At 46.5% G+C, this 13,857-nt stretch overlaps 2 protein-coding genes across 2 annotated transcripts; one reads left to right on the forward strand and one right to left on the reverse strand.

The window, feature by feature from the left end:
• The first annotated feature begins 1,386 nt into the window (after nt 1-1,386).
• On the forward strand, nt 1,387-4,553 carry si:dkeyp-113d7.1 (uncharacterized protein LOC407709 homolog). Its single transcript, XM_062480849.1, has 2 exons — nt 1,387-1,652; nt 2,843-4,553. Exon 2 carries the CDS (start codon nt 3,002-3,004, stop codon nt 4,526-4,528), a length of 1,527 nt encoding a protein of 508 aa, XP_062336833.1. The 5' UTR covers nt 1,387-1,652; nt 2,843-3,001; the 3' UTR covers nt 4,529-4,553.
• A 2,702-nt stretch (nt 4,554-7,255) lies between these two features.
• Nucleotides 7,256-13,467, reverse strand: LOC134036170 (keratin, type I cytoskeletal 13-like). The gene is made up of 7 exons (XM_062480987.1): nt 12,956-13,467; nt 12,735-12,817; nt 12,470-12,626; nt 10,410-10,571; nt 10,000-10,125; nt 9,461-9,681; nt 7,256-7,454 (listed from the first exon to the last, which is right to left on the reverse strand). Exons 1-7 carry the CDS (start codon nt 13,427-13,429, stop codon nt 7,346-7,348), a joined length of 1,332 nt encoding a protein of 443 aa, XP_062336971.1. The 5' UTR covers nt 13,430-13,467; the 3' UTR covers nt 7,256-7,345.
• Between the last annotated feature and the right edge of the window lie 390 nt (nt 13,468-13,857).

A 13,857-nucleotide genomic window follows, 5' to 3' on the forward strand; every position in this document is an offset into this window, starting at 1 on the left:
TTTTTGTCTTTTTAAATTTTAGATGTAGAGCAAGCAATGTTATCCAAAAAACCTTGTCATTCAAATGGAGAATTGTTGTTTGGTCAAGATTTTATTTGTGTTATTCAAGCGCAGAAATATATGTAATTGTTGTAGATTTAGTTATCCCAATTCCATTGTGTTGGATTTTTTAAGATCTACCCTTTGTAATGCCAAATTGTTTTCCCTTTTGGTTTCTGGCATTAAGCAAGCACCTGTTCATTTTTAACCTGATATCACTCTGAATGTCATTCATGCCAAGGTAACTTTGCCAAGATACTATGATTATGTAGGCAATGTGAAAATGTTTTCTACATGTTAGACAATGAAAATGGGTACTTTGTGTAAGTGGAAAAAATACAATAAATGTTAACAACTAAGCAACGCTTTCTTCATTGTGTGTGCGTGCGTCGTGTTTCAGTCCACGCACTACCTACAGTGTGCATCTTAAACTAAACCTTTTATCTGGAGTCATTTGAAGAGGAAGATGTTTACCGGTATGTCTGGTGAACAGAAACAAAGACGGAATGAATCTGCCTCTTCTTAGAACACCTCACATCCAGGCACCTTTCAGTTCTCCACCTCACATCCAGGCACCTTTCAGTTCTCCACCTCACATCCAGGCACCTTTCAGTTCTCCACCTCACATCCAGGCACCTTTCAGTTCTCCACCTCACATCCAGGCACCTTTCAGTTCTCCACCTCACATCCAGGCACCTTTCAGTTCTCCACCTCACATCCAGGCACCTTTCAGTTCTCCACCTCACATCCAGGCACCTTTCAGTTCTCCACCAGGCCTTGTGTATTTGCCCCTTCCTTTGTGTGATCTCTCTTCTAAGAGCAAAACAAACTGCCTCAAAACAGGACTCACCCCAAGTGCTTTTCTTTCTAAGGGTCGGAGACGGGAGATATTCTGAAGGCATCGTACAACTTTCGAGAGCTATGCGGGCTGCTGTACTTTTTATTGGTGTCCTAACGGAAATGGTCATGGCTTGTTACTGTATTTGAGGATATCTGGAAGATGGGTAGATACAGTACAATTTCGACCTAGGGTGATCATGCATACTGTAATTGATAAAATATCAGTATGTTGTGAATGTTGGCAGACTAGCAATTTGTTAGTAGTTTACGACTTGACTTACATTACTGAACTAAGTAACTTTTGTTTTCTTTTTACAGTTTGACATCTTTAATTGCCAATTCAAAGAAGAATTGTGTGGTCTTGCTGTTCCCCGCGGGTTTAGCTTTTCAAAGACTGTGCTGTGATTGTTTCCTTAAGAGCAGCATGTAAACACAATGAATGATGCGATGTTGTACTGCGAGTGCCACAGATGTGATATAAATCTGTGATGCGAGATGAATGCGTGCTGCGCGCGCACCTGACTACGATCCGACGACGGAAGTGCAGAAACATCGAGGAAAGCGAAAAGGGAGTGAAAACGAAGCGGAATTAGTCAATGATTGAGGGAGGAGAGGAAAGGGGGAGTAGGGAAAGAAAGAAGGGAACCGAGGCTCAAGAGGTTGTTCGATTGAGGAGGACGTGGCGGCTCCGGTTGAGTTTGAAGCCAAGCAAAGCAACAGTGGTTGCTGCAAGCTGATGGCTAAAAAACCATCATGAATCGGGGAAACGGCAGGTAGCGTACGTTAGTGCTCGCTATATTTTTTTTCCTATTGGTTTCCTCCTTTCCACATCTCTCACATTCCGTTAAGCCAGCGTTAATGCATGTGCATGGCCCACAATATATCGTAATTTGACACATTGTCTTTGTTGTTTAAAAAAAAAAGGAAACGACCACGTGAGGTACCTACGCTGCAAACTTAAAGTAAGGTTAGAAAAGTAGATGCACAGCTGGCCTGTACCACTTTCTTTCTTTGCCTGAGCTAACGTTAGCAAACTGTCTACCGTAAATGACAGGGAGCTAGCGTGCTAACTAGTTAGCTAGGTGGCTATACGGCTAGCTAGTTGTAGCATGCGAGTAGAATGAGCGATAAACAAGATGGCCACTGGCTAGCCATCTAGCTAGCTAGACATGGCATATTGCCCAGTCTTTGTACATAAGAAAATCGAGAACGCAAATGTTGTCTTATTCGTCGTTTTCGTAACTTCAGAGTTTCGGGGCATCTTTGCCCTTTACGAAACTTACGTCTGGATTCAAGCGCACTAGCTACCTAGATCTTTTTCATGCATAGACATCCTCATTCCAAGACGGTGTTTGGAGAGAGAAAAAAATCACCGCCAGTTTCTTGCAGCCAACTAGAAGTGCAAGATGTGCGTGGCGAATTTGGAAGGCCACCTCGTTATCCAATATGGCTGTAGTGCATCAGTGAATTTATAGCCGTCCTATAGTTTATTTTTCGAAACCTACAACCTGATTGACAATGATATTTGTGATAGAAACACCACAAGGAGTGTTTAGAACTTTTCTCTTTTAGGTTGACGACTGACTGACAGACAAGTTTTTTTGTGTGGCCATTATGCAAACTTTTCCAATGTGTAGGGTACGTAACCAAGGTAATGGTCAGATTGATCAGCGTACAAAAACAGACCCACAATAGCTATAAGGCATTGCCTTTCTTGCATATTGTCCTAGTTAGCATCTGTTGAATGAAAAGATCATGCACCCAGATGTATTTGGGCAGTCGTCTGAAAGTGATGACACAGCTTCTGATGCAAATCCAATCTCCATTTCCATCTTAAAACAATTTCCTGTGCAAATAACCCATTTTCCAGAACATTTTTAATTCAGCAGCAGTCCTTGTCCGAATGTTTTTATTGTCAAACTTGGGCTTAACTGAGTTCTCACCTTGCCCTCTCTCCCACCAGGCATTTTGCAGAGCGGTGTTCCTCCTAACCCAGGAGACAACGTCCAGCCACTGTCAAGAGGCGCAGTCGAGGGGGTGATCGTCCGTTCCAGGGCTCGGGGCCGCTGGAATATCCTCCGAACGGAACCAGGTGGATGACAGGTTCTGGGGCTCTTCAGCCATGGCAGAGTTAGAGACGGACTGCCTCACGCTGGGCCTCGGCTCCCTGTCATCCGACTGCGGCTCCCCGCCCCTGGATCCCCTCCACCCGGACTGCTCCACCCCCAGCCTGGCCCTGCTGGCCTCCGACTGCAGCACCCCCACCCTCGGCACCCTGGCGGCCGAGATCGCGGAGCCCCTCGTCATGCTGCCCTGCGTGAAGAGCGAACCCGAGTGCGAGCTGGACCCCATCCGCACCGTGGACCTGTCGGAGATCCAGCCCCTGAGCACAGCAGAGCTGGGCCACGAGCAGATCAAGATGGAGATCAGCGGGCTGGACTACATCAAGTCCGAACATCACGGGGAACTGCACTCCTTCCACGGCACCGACCTGGACTACAAGTCCCACTACGAGCCCAGTCTGGTGTTCGACTACATTACCCACGTCTCCGACAGCCTGGAGTACATCAAGTCGGAGCAGCACGCCGACCTGCAGTGCTACTACACCACAGAGCTCGGGGCCATCAAGACTGAGTACGAGCCCAACCTGATGTCCAGCCACCTGCGCTCGGAGATGACGGGCAACGGCCTGGAGTCCATCCACATGGCGGAGCTGCGCTCCGAGCTGAACAAGCTGCGCCCGGACGGCCTCATGGACGGCATGGTGAAACAGGAGGCCGACTTCTCCTCGTCCGGAGGCCTGTACGAGCTGCAGTCCTCCCTGGAGGGGAAGCAGCCCGGAGGCGCCTCCACCCACCCGGGCACCAAGGGTCACGGCCCCGGCCAGCGCAAGCCCCGCAACCTGGCGGGCGAGAAGCCCTTCTCCTGCACCCAGTGCGGGAAGAACTTCAGCACCCTGGGGAACCTGAAGACGCACCAGCGCATCCACACGGGCGAGCGCCCGTACACGTGCTCGCAGTGCGGCAAGAGTTTCGGCCAGGCGGGCAACCTGAAGAGGCACCAGCTCATCCACACGGGCCAGAAGCCCTACACCTGCGCCCACTGCCCCAAGGGCTTCACCAAAGCAGACGACCTGCGCTCCCACCAGCGACTCCACACCGGGGAGAAGCCCTTCAGCTGCCTCCAGTGCGGCAAAAGCTTCGGCCAGTCCAAGGAGCTGAAAGCCCACCAGCTCAGCCACACGGGCGAGAGGCCCTTCTGCTGCCAGCACTGCGGCAAAAGCTTCACCAAGGAAATGAGCTACCGCTCCCACCTGCAGATCCACACGGGGGACAAGCCCTACAGCTGCTCGCAGTGCGGCAAAACTTTCAGCAACTCGGGGGTCCTCAAAACGCACGAGAAGATCCACACGGGGGAGCGGCCGTTCGGCTGCACGCAGTGCGGGAAGAGCTTCGGCCGCTTGGGACACCTTAAAGCACACCAGCAGATCCACTCTGGGGAGCGGCCTTTTGCCTGCTCCCACTGTGGGAAGAACTTCAGCCAGTCAGGTCACTTAAAAGCACACGAGCTGATCCATAAACGAGAGAGAGGGGACTGCAGCAGCAGCAGCAGCAGCAGCAGCAGCACGCGCAGTAACGATAGTAGCTAAAAATAAAACAAGATTAAAAAAAAAACTTAACCTCTCAAAAGTATTATTCCTCTTTTGTTTTTTATAAATACTATATATAAATATATATGTTATTTCCTTACACTTTTTTTCTTTTCATACCTTTTTGTGCTCTTTTGCATTATGTACTTGGGGGATCCACTTGGGGCTGATTTGGTCTTATGCAAGTGTCCGGATGTGTGTTGGGATCAGTGAAGTTACCTAGGGTCTTGTAGAAAACTTTTGTATCTCGTCTCTGATCTGTGTTTTAGTGAGTGCCATTCCAGTGTCTTTCCTCCAGTCAATCACTCACTGTGTACACACTTATTGATAACATGTAATTCCTAAACCATGTACTGGAAAGAATTATTAAAGAAACTAATGGAACACCAGCAGCTTGCTTCTGATTGTCTTGCGTTCCTTATTCACGAATCCTCAACCAGACTGTCACGACTCTGGCTGTCTGTACAGAGCTGAGGAGTTGAATCTGTTAAGTGAGGAGGATTTTATTAGGAAGCACAATAGCCACAGGGGGCGACATGGGTATTGTACAGACTATATGAATCTTTAAGAAGATACATCACATGTATAAGTTGTTGCAAAATGCCATGTAACCTCAAAGCATCTTGTTCAGTCTTGTGTTTGAGACCAGGTGAGTTTGTGCAGGCTTGTGTTTGTGACCAGGTGAATTTGTGCAGGCTTGTGTTTGTGACCAGGTGAGTTTGTGCAGGCTTGTGTTTGTGACCAGGTGAGTTTGTGCAGGCTTGTGTTTGTGACCAGGTGAGTTTGTGCAGGCTTGTGTTTGTGACCAGGTGAGTTTGTGCAGGCGTGTGTTTGTGACCAGGTGAGTTTGTTCAGGCTTGTGTTTGTGACCAGGTGAGTTTGTGCAGGCGTGTGTTTGTGACCAGGTGAGTTTGTGCAGGCGTGTGTTTGTGACCAGGTGAGTTTGTGCAGGCTTGGTTCATACTCTTACCAGCAGAGGGAGAGCTTCTCCATCTGATGAGATGCTGCTACATTCGACGATCTCTGATTTCCTGAACTGTACGTCATACTGAAGTCATCAGGAGCCAGTCTTGTGTTGTCAGTGCACAGGAGAGCTAGTGCTTCTCGCATGAGTGATTGATGGCAGGTTTGTAGGTTTCATTAGACATGGACCCCCTTTTTGGAAACGGGAAATATGTCCTCCACTTTTTATTAAGAAAATCATATTGAACGGCCACATACTCAGTAAAAATGTTTTCTGCCCACTCACTTTTGAAAACAGATATATGCCCCTGGCTGACAGAATCTAAGACAAGATCATAGTATTTTGGATATGTTCAGTGTTCACCATGTAGAACCTGACTTGGCGACTGGTTACCTATCTGGCCGAGGTGCGGGCCGGCTCTGCGGGCCGGCTCTGCGGGTGTACATGTATATTTGAATATACTCCAATCGTCGTTGCTGGTGACAATTATGCAGCAGGAGTAGAGATTAAAAATAAAGATTTGCAAATGGACAGGGAAACAGATAGCCAGAGTTCTGAGTCAGTAGAGCAAGAACTGTCAGAAAGCCCCAGGCGTTAAGACAACACAAAATATGAGTTGGTTGAAAAATGAGTTCGATTTGGAACTGGGAACTCACTGGGCCTCATCTGAAGCCGTTTGTATCCTGTTTCATTTAGTCATTTAGCAGTGGCTCCTATCCGGAGCGACTTACAGTAAGTACAGGGACATTCCTCCAGAGTCAAGTAGGGTGAAGTGCCTTGCCCAAGGACACAACGTCATTTGGCACAACCTCTAGACTTTTACTTTTTTTGTCCCGCAACTTCTCCGCACCCCCCTTGTGCTTTTGTTTCTCCATCCTACTCTCCAGATTTTTGTCTCTGAGCCACTGCATCCGACACAAGAAACAGAGGGGGAGAGCCTGTAAAGAGATGTGATTTGGCCAGCCCAGTGTCAGTATGGAAAATGAACCAATGGGTCGCTGTCCCTGCTTTATGGGCCCATTTTAAGTTTATAAAAAAATATACTACATACAGTATATTTATATAAAGATTTATATATATATTAAATATCATATCGGCCCCAAGTGCGTAGGCCCGTTGGGCATTTGCCTGGTATGCCAGATTACCAGTCCAGGCCTGTGTGTGTGTGTGAAGTCTGAGAAGTAAATTTGACATTTGTGACCTGGGAGGAATGTCATTAGATGCAAATGTAGTTTGAGGAGTTTCTGTCATGTCTGTACAGTTATCTCAAGGACCCTGAGGCGAGCGAGGAAGATTGTGGCAGACTCCTCCCACCCTGGACACACTCTGTTTCAGCCGATCCCCTCCGGCAGAAGGCTGCGGTCCATCAGACACAATTCTGATTCTGATCTGAAGTGAAGACAGCCTGTGTGGGTTTTACCTTACAACTTATTTGAGGGGGTACCAAGGTTTTCTCTGTGACAGAAAACAATCTCTACATGTTATGTAAACGAACTATACTTTTTTCCCATTTAGGTATTACTTTGAGTTAAGATATTAATGAACAAGAAGTATGGAAATTAAAAACAAATGTAATTTAAGTTGTCATAGTTTTCCGTTAGTAGATGTCCCTTGATCAAAGACGAATCGTGTCGAGAATGGTTATAGTTCTTTGTTGATAACATTTGATTGTGTCCCTCTTGATCCTCTACAGAAGGATTTCTTCTGCTTGCATCAACAAGCTCAGAGTACTGTGCGAAATCAAACACAAACAAGTCGGTGTATTTTAGACTCCATTTATTATCTCCAGAGAGGGGAGAACACGAAGAGAGCCCTGGATGCAGGCTTGGAGCCACGGGTTGGTACACACGGTCTCAGAGGTGAACATGCGAGGAGGACAGAACGGAGGAGGAGGAGGAGGACACCACCCTCCCGTCCACGACTTCCTCCACCACGGTGATCGTCTTGGTGCGGCTTTTTGAGCTGGCACTGGGTGGGACAGAATCAGAAAACTGGTCTCAGGCAGGAGTCTTCGATACATGATTTAACAAGGTTCCCGTCCAGAACCTAGAACTGCACGTGATGGTTCAGTGCAGAGGTCTCCTGTTCCTGGAGAGCTACCCGCCTGTAGGTTTGTGTCTTATTTGACCTGATTCAACTCTAGTTACCTGATCAACCATCTTATTAGTAGAATCAGGTGTGCTAGATTACTGTTGGAGCGATGACCTACAGGCAGGTATCTCTCCAGGAGCAGGGTTAGAAACCCCAGGGTTAGTGAATGGTAAGCATATGTGTAGGGTTAGTGAATGGTAAGCATATGTGTAGGGTTAGTGAATGGTAAGCATATGTGTAGGGTTAGTGTATGGTTAGCATGTGTAGGGTTAGTGGATGGTAAGCATATGTGTAGGGTTAGTGAATGGTTAGCATATGTGTAGGGTTAGTGAATGGTAAGCATATGTGTAGGGTTAGTAAATGGTTAGCATATGTGTAGGGTTAGTGAATGGTAAGCATATGTGTAGGGTTAGTGAATGGTTAGCATATGTGTAGGGTTAGTGAATGGTAAGCATATGTGTAGGGTTAGTGAATGGTAAGCATATGTGTAGGGTTAGTGAATGGTAAGCATATGTGTAGGGTTAGTGAATGGTTAGCATATGTGTAGGGTTAGTGAATGGTTAGCATATGTGTAGGGTTAGTGAATGGTAAGCATATGTGTAGGGTTAGTGAATGGTAAGCATATGTGTAGGGTTAGTGAATGGTAAGCATATGTGTAGGGTTAGTGAATGGTAAGCATATGTGTAGGGTTAGTGAATGGTAAGCATATGTGTAGGGTTAGTGAATGGTTAGCATATGTGTAGGGTTAGTGAATGGTAAGCATATGTGTAGGGTTAGTGAATGGTTAGCATATGTGTAGGGTTAGTGAATGGTTAGCATATGTGTAGGGTTAGTGAATGGTAAGCATATGTGTAGGGTTAGTGAATGGTAAGCATATGTGTAGGGTTAGTGAATGGTTAGCATATGTGTAGGGTTAGTGAATGGTTAGCATATGTGTAGGGTTAGTGAATGGTAAGCATATGTGTAGGGTTAGTGAATGGTAAGCATATGTGTAGGGTTAGTGAATGGTAAGCATATGTGTAGGGTTAGTGAATGGTTAGCATATGTGTAGGGTTAGTGAATGGTTAGCATATGTGTAGGGTTAGTGAATGGTAAGCATATGTGTAGGGTTAGTGAATGGTAAGCATATGTGTAGGGTTAGTGAATGGTAAGCATATGTGTAGGGTTAGTGAATGGTAAGCATATGTGTAGGGTTAGTGAATGGTTAGCATATGTGTAGGGTTAGTGAATGGTTAGCATATGTGTAGGGTTAGTGAATGGTAAGCATATGTGTAGGGTTAGTGAATGGTTAGCATATGTGTAGGGTTAGTGAATGGTAAGCATATGTGTAGGGTTAGTGAATGGTAAGCATATGTGTAGGGTTAGTGAATGGTTAGCATATGTGTAGGGTTAGTGAATGGTAAGCATATGTGTAGGGTTAGTGAATGGTAAGCATATGTGTAGGGTTAGTGAATGGTTAGCATATGTGTAGGGTTAGTGAATGGTTAGCATATGTGTAGGGTTAGTGAATGGTAAGCATATGTGTAGGGTTAGTGAATGGTTAGCATATGTGTAGGGTTAGTGAATGGTTAGCATATGTGTAGGGTTAGTGAATGGTTAGCATATGTGTAGGGTTAGTGAATGGTAAGCATATGTGTAGGGTTATTGTATGGTAAGCATATGTGTAGGGTTAGTGTTCATTTGATAGAAATACAAGGTCATAATTACACAGGGGTGTCATTTTATGTTTACAAACGTCTCAACATTGTAAAAGGACAAGTCTTCTTTAACACCATGTTCTGACCTGCAAGCCTCTCCGTCCAGGAGCCTCCTGTACTCTCTCACACGGTACAGTCTAGAGTGTTAAGTGTCTGTTTAACAAGTCGTTAAAGTCTTACGTAGTGGCCTCTCCGTCCAGGAGCCTCCTGTACTCTGCGATCTCCATCTCCAGCCTGGTCTTGATGTCCAGCAGCATCCTGTACTCCTGGCCCTGGCGCTCCAGGTCGGCTCGGAGCCCACCCAGCTGCACCTCCAGGCTGCTCACCTGCATCTGGAACCCGGACAGCTGCATGGAGTAGCGGCTGTGGGTCTCAGACAGGGTGCCCTCCAGAGACGCTTTCTGTGGAGGAGGAGAAATGTGAAAATAATTAATAATATATACAAATTAATTAGCCATGAGGTTCAGACATTTGGAACCTGACAATGCTGATGTGTCGTTGTGTATGTGATGCATTGATTATTATAATCATATGATACATTCATGAGAATATATTTTATAATAATAATACAAATAATAATAATAATAGCAATAATAATACATTTAAAAAAATCAACATGCAGAGTATGATGATGTAATTTGGGTCTGGTGCCAAAAGTGGTGCTGAAGTACTTTCTCTTATTTCAGCAACGCTGCAGCATGTGATGTTCCCTTCCTTACCATACTGATCATGGCTTGCAGCTCGATCTGAAGAGCCTGCAGAGTGCTTTTGACCTCAGAGACCTCTGACCTGGAAGTTTGCAGGATGGTGGTTTGAGTAATCACTTCCTTGTTCAGACCTTGTGTCTGCAGGAAACAGACACAAGACCTTATCAGATCCTTCTGGGCTTTATTCTACAACTTTTCCTGCAAATGTTTGTATTGTAAGAATATCAGTAAACACATCAAGCTCTCAATAAACAACATAAATGAATATTTCAGAAAAGGAGTAGGGAGAAATCAATCCTTATGAAGTCCTACTTGTTTTTATTCTTACATTTGATCCAAAAACGAATTAAACAATAAAACTTTTTATTTTATTTTTATTTTTTACTATCTGTCATTTAAAAGCCTTCTCCTCATCCACCTACCTTGGCATGGAACCAGCCCTCCAGATCCTTCTGGTTCTTGACAGCGACGGCCTCGTAGTGCTGCCTGACCTCAGCCATGACCTTCATCAGGTCTTCCTGTGGCGCCGCGTCCACCTCCACTGTCAGCTGACCTCCCATCTGTGACCTGAGGATCAGAAGCTCCTGGAGAAACAGAGACGTCACCGCGGTGACATGTCAGCTTAGAAGGCTGTCACACCGAAGAGCTGGACAACAACAGAGTTGGTGGATCTGCGAAATGTGTGTGGGGACCACAGAGTGTTCCTGTCAACATATGTGTTGCATGAGGAGCTATTTAATAGCTATGTAGCGCTATTAAAAACATGAGTTTGACGTTGGGGGAAAAGCCAGATGGGAGCGTTACATTTCTGATACAGTGGACAGACTTCTGTGCCAGTCTTGTGTCTAGAACACAGGCCTGTACCAGTCTTGTGTCTAGAACACAGGCCTGTACCAGTATTCTATCTAGAACACAGGCCTGTACCAGTCTTGTGTCTAGAACACAGGCCTGTACCAGTATTCTATCTAGAACACAGGCCTGTACCAGTCTTGTGTCTAGAACACAGGCCTGTACCAGTCTTGTATCTAGAACACAGGCCTGTACCAGTCTTGTGTCTAGAACACAGGCCTGTACCAGTCTTGTATCTAGAACACAGGCCTGTACCAGTCTTGTGTCTAGAACACAGGCCTGTACCAGTCTTCTATCTAGAACACAGGCCTGTACCAGTCTTGTGTCTAGGACACAGGCCTGTACCAGTCTTGTGTCTAGAACACAGGCCTGTACCAGTCTTGTATCTAGAACACAGGCCTGTACCAGTCTTGTGTCTAGAACACAGGCCTGTACCAGTCTTCTATCTAGAACACAGGCCTGTACCAGTCTTGTGTCTAGAACACAGGCCTGTACCAGTATTCTATCTAGAACACAGGCCTGTACCAGTCTTGTGTCTAGAACACAGGCCTGTACCAGTCTTGTGTCTAGAACACAGGCCTGTACCAGTATTCTATCTAGAACACAGGCCTGTACCAGTCTTGTGTCTAGAACACAGGCCTGTACCAGTCTTGTATCTAGAACACAGGCCTGTACCAGTCTTGTGTCTAGAACACAGGCCTGTACCAGTCTTGTATCTAGAACACAGGCCTGTACCAGTCTTGTGTCTAGAACACAGGCCTGTACCAGTCTTCTATCTAGAACACAGGCCTGTACCAGTCTTGTGTCTAGGACACAGGCCTGTACCAGTCTTGTGTCTAGAACACAGGCCTGTACCAGTCTTGTATCTAGAACACAGGCCTGTACCAGTCTTGTGTCTAGAACACAGGCCTGTACCAGTCTTCTATCTAGAACACAGGCCTGTACCAGTCTTGAGTCTAGAACACAGGCCTGTACCAGTCTTGTGTCTAGAACACAGGCCTGTACCAGTCTTGTGTCTAGAACACAGGCCTGTACCAGTCTTGAGTCTAGAACACAGGCCTGTACCAGTCTTGTGTCTAGAACACAGGCCTGTACCAGTCTTCTATCTAGAACACAGGCCTGTACCAGTCTTGAGTCTAGAACACAGGCCTGTACCAGTCTTGTGTCTAGAACACAGGCCTGTACCAGTCTTCTATCTAGAACACAGGGCTGTACCAGTCTTGTGTCTAGGACACAGGCCTGTACCAGTCTTGTGTCTAGAACACAGGCCTGTACCAGTCTTGTGTCTAGAACACAGGCCTGTACCAGTCTTCTATCTAGAACACAGGCCTGTACCAGTCTTGTGTCTAGGACAGAGGCCTGTACCAGTCTTCTATCTAGAACACAGGCCTGTACCAGTCTTGTGTCTAGGACAGAGGCCTGTACCAGTCTTGTGTGTAGGACAGAGGCCTGTACCAGTCTTCTATCTAGAACACAGGCCTGTACCAGTCTTGTGTCTAGGACAGAGGCCTGTACCAGTCTTGTGTCTAGGACAGAGGCCTGTACCAGTCTTGTGTCTAGGACAGAGGCCTGTACCAGTCTTGTGTCTAGGACAGAGGCCTGTACCAGTCTTGTGTCTAGGACAGAGGCCTACCTCATCGTGGTTCTTCTTCAGGTAAACTAGCTCCTCCTGCAGCCCTCCGACCTGCAAGGTGAGGTCCTTCCTAGACATGTTCAGATCTTCCAGAACTCGTCTCAGCCCAGCGATGTCGGCCTCCAAAGACAGCCTCATGGCCATCTCGTTCTCATACCTGTACCACAAACATGGACCTTGTAACTGACCAAACCGTGGCTTAGTGGCACCATTCATCCCGATTGCGAGTATGTTAAATGCTTGAATGTATCAACTGGTAACTCACTTCAACTTGAAGTCTTCCAGGGCAAGATGAGCATTGTCCATGCCCAGGTGGACAAGACCATTGATGTTGACGGTGTCTGCGAACTAAAAAGAAGTAGAAGAAAAAAAGGTTCAAAAAAGGTCCATGATTATCATGTACAGGAATAATTTGTCATTTGAAGAATTGTAAAATAACATTCTCACAAAAAAACACGCTGAGGTGAAAGTAATAGTGAACACTACCTTGAGTTGGATGTCTTTGATCGTGACGTAGAACCCGCTGAAGTCGTGAGCGGAGGGCTGCAGCTTGCTTTCCAAGAACTGACGAATCTTCAGCTCCAGCTCTGCGTTGGCCTTCTCCAGGGTGCGGACCTTGACCAGGTAGGTGGCCAGACGGTCGTTCAGGTTCTGCATGTTGAACTTCTCGTTGCCGATAACCCCACTCTGTAAGGCCATCATGGCGAAGCCACCGCCACCTCCACCAGCCCCAAAGCCAGCTCCTCCGCCCATGCCATAACCACCTCCACCCCCGGCAGAGAAGGAAGAGCTGGCGCTGGAGATGCGCACCCCAGAGCCCCCGGCACCTCCGCACACGCTGCCGGCTCTCATGCCCCCAATGCTGATGCGGCCTCCGCCCCCACCAGACATGGAGAGACGAGAGGAGCCCATGGCGGATCCTCCGGAGGATCTGAAGCTGCTGCTGGAGAAGGAGGTCATGTTGATGGAGCCTGGCGTCTGTCGGTCTGCTCTGACTGGAGAGGAGAGAGTGAGGAGCAGAGGAGTCCTCTCTCTTTTAAACTGTGGGATGATCATGAAAAAAGAATCATGCCGCAACATGTCCTTAAAGGTCACGTTTCAGCTATTGTAACAAAAAGGTTAAGTTTAAGGTTGAATGTGAGACATAACTATGTTGACATTTTAAGATCATTCATAGGGCCCTAGGCACTTTCAGGTTAATCCACAGGTTAGCTGAATGTTGGCAATAGTGTGGGAAAGATTCACCTGACTGGATGAGTTCATCCGAACTCACAACCTTTACACTGCAAAAGCAATCGAACTCGCTAAACTGAGTGTGATCATCTTGTTTTTGGATTTTAAATCTAGTTTTTACTAAATTTAAAATAGTGAAGACAATAAATGTAAAT

Source organism: Osmerus eperlanus, chromosome 2 (genome assembly GCF_963692335.1).
Source record: "Osmerus eperlanus chromosome 2, fOsmEpe2.1, whole genome shotgun sequence".
Lineage (NCBI taxonomy): Eukaryota > Metazoa > Chordata > Actinopteri > Osmeriformes > Osmeridae > Osmerus > Osmerus eperlanus.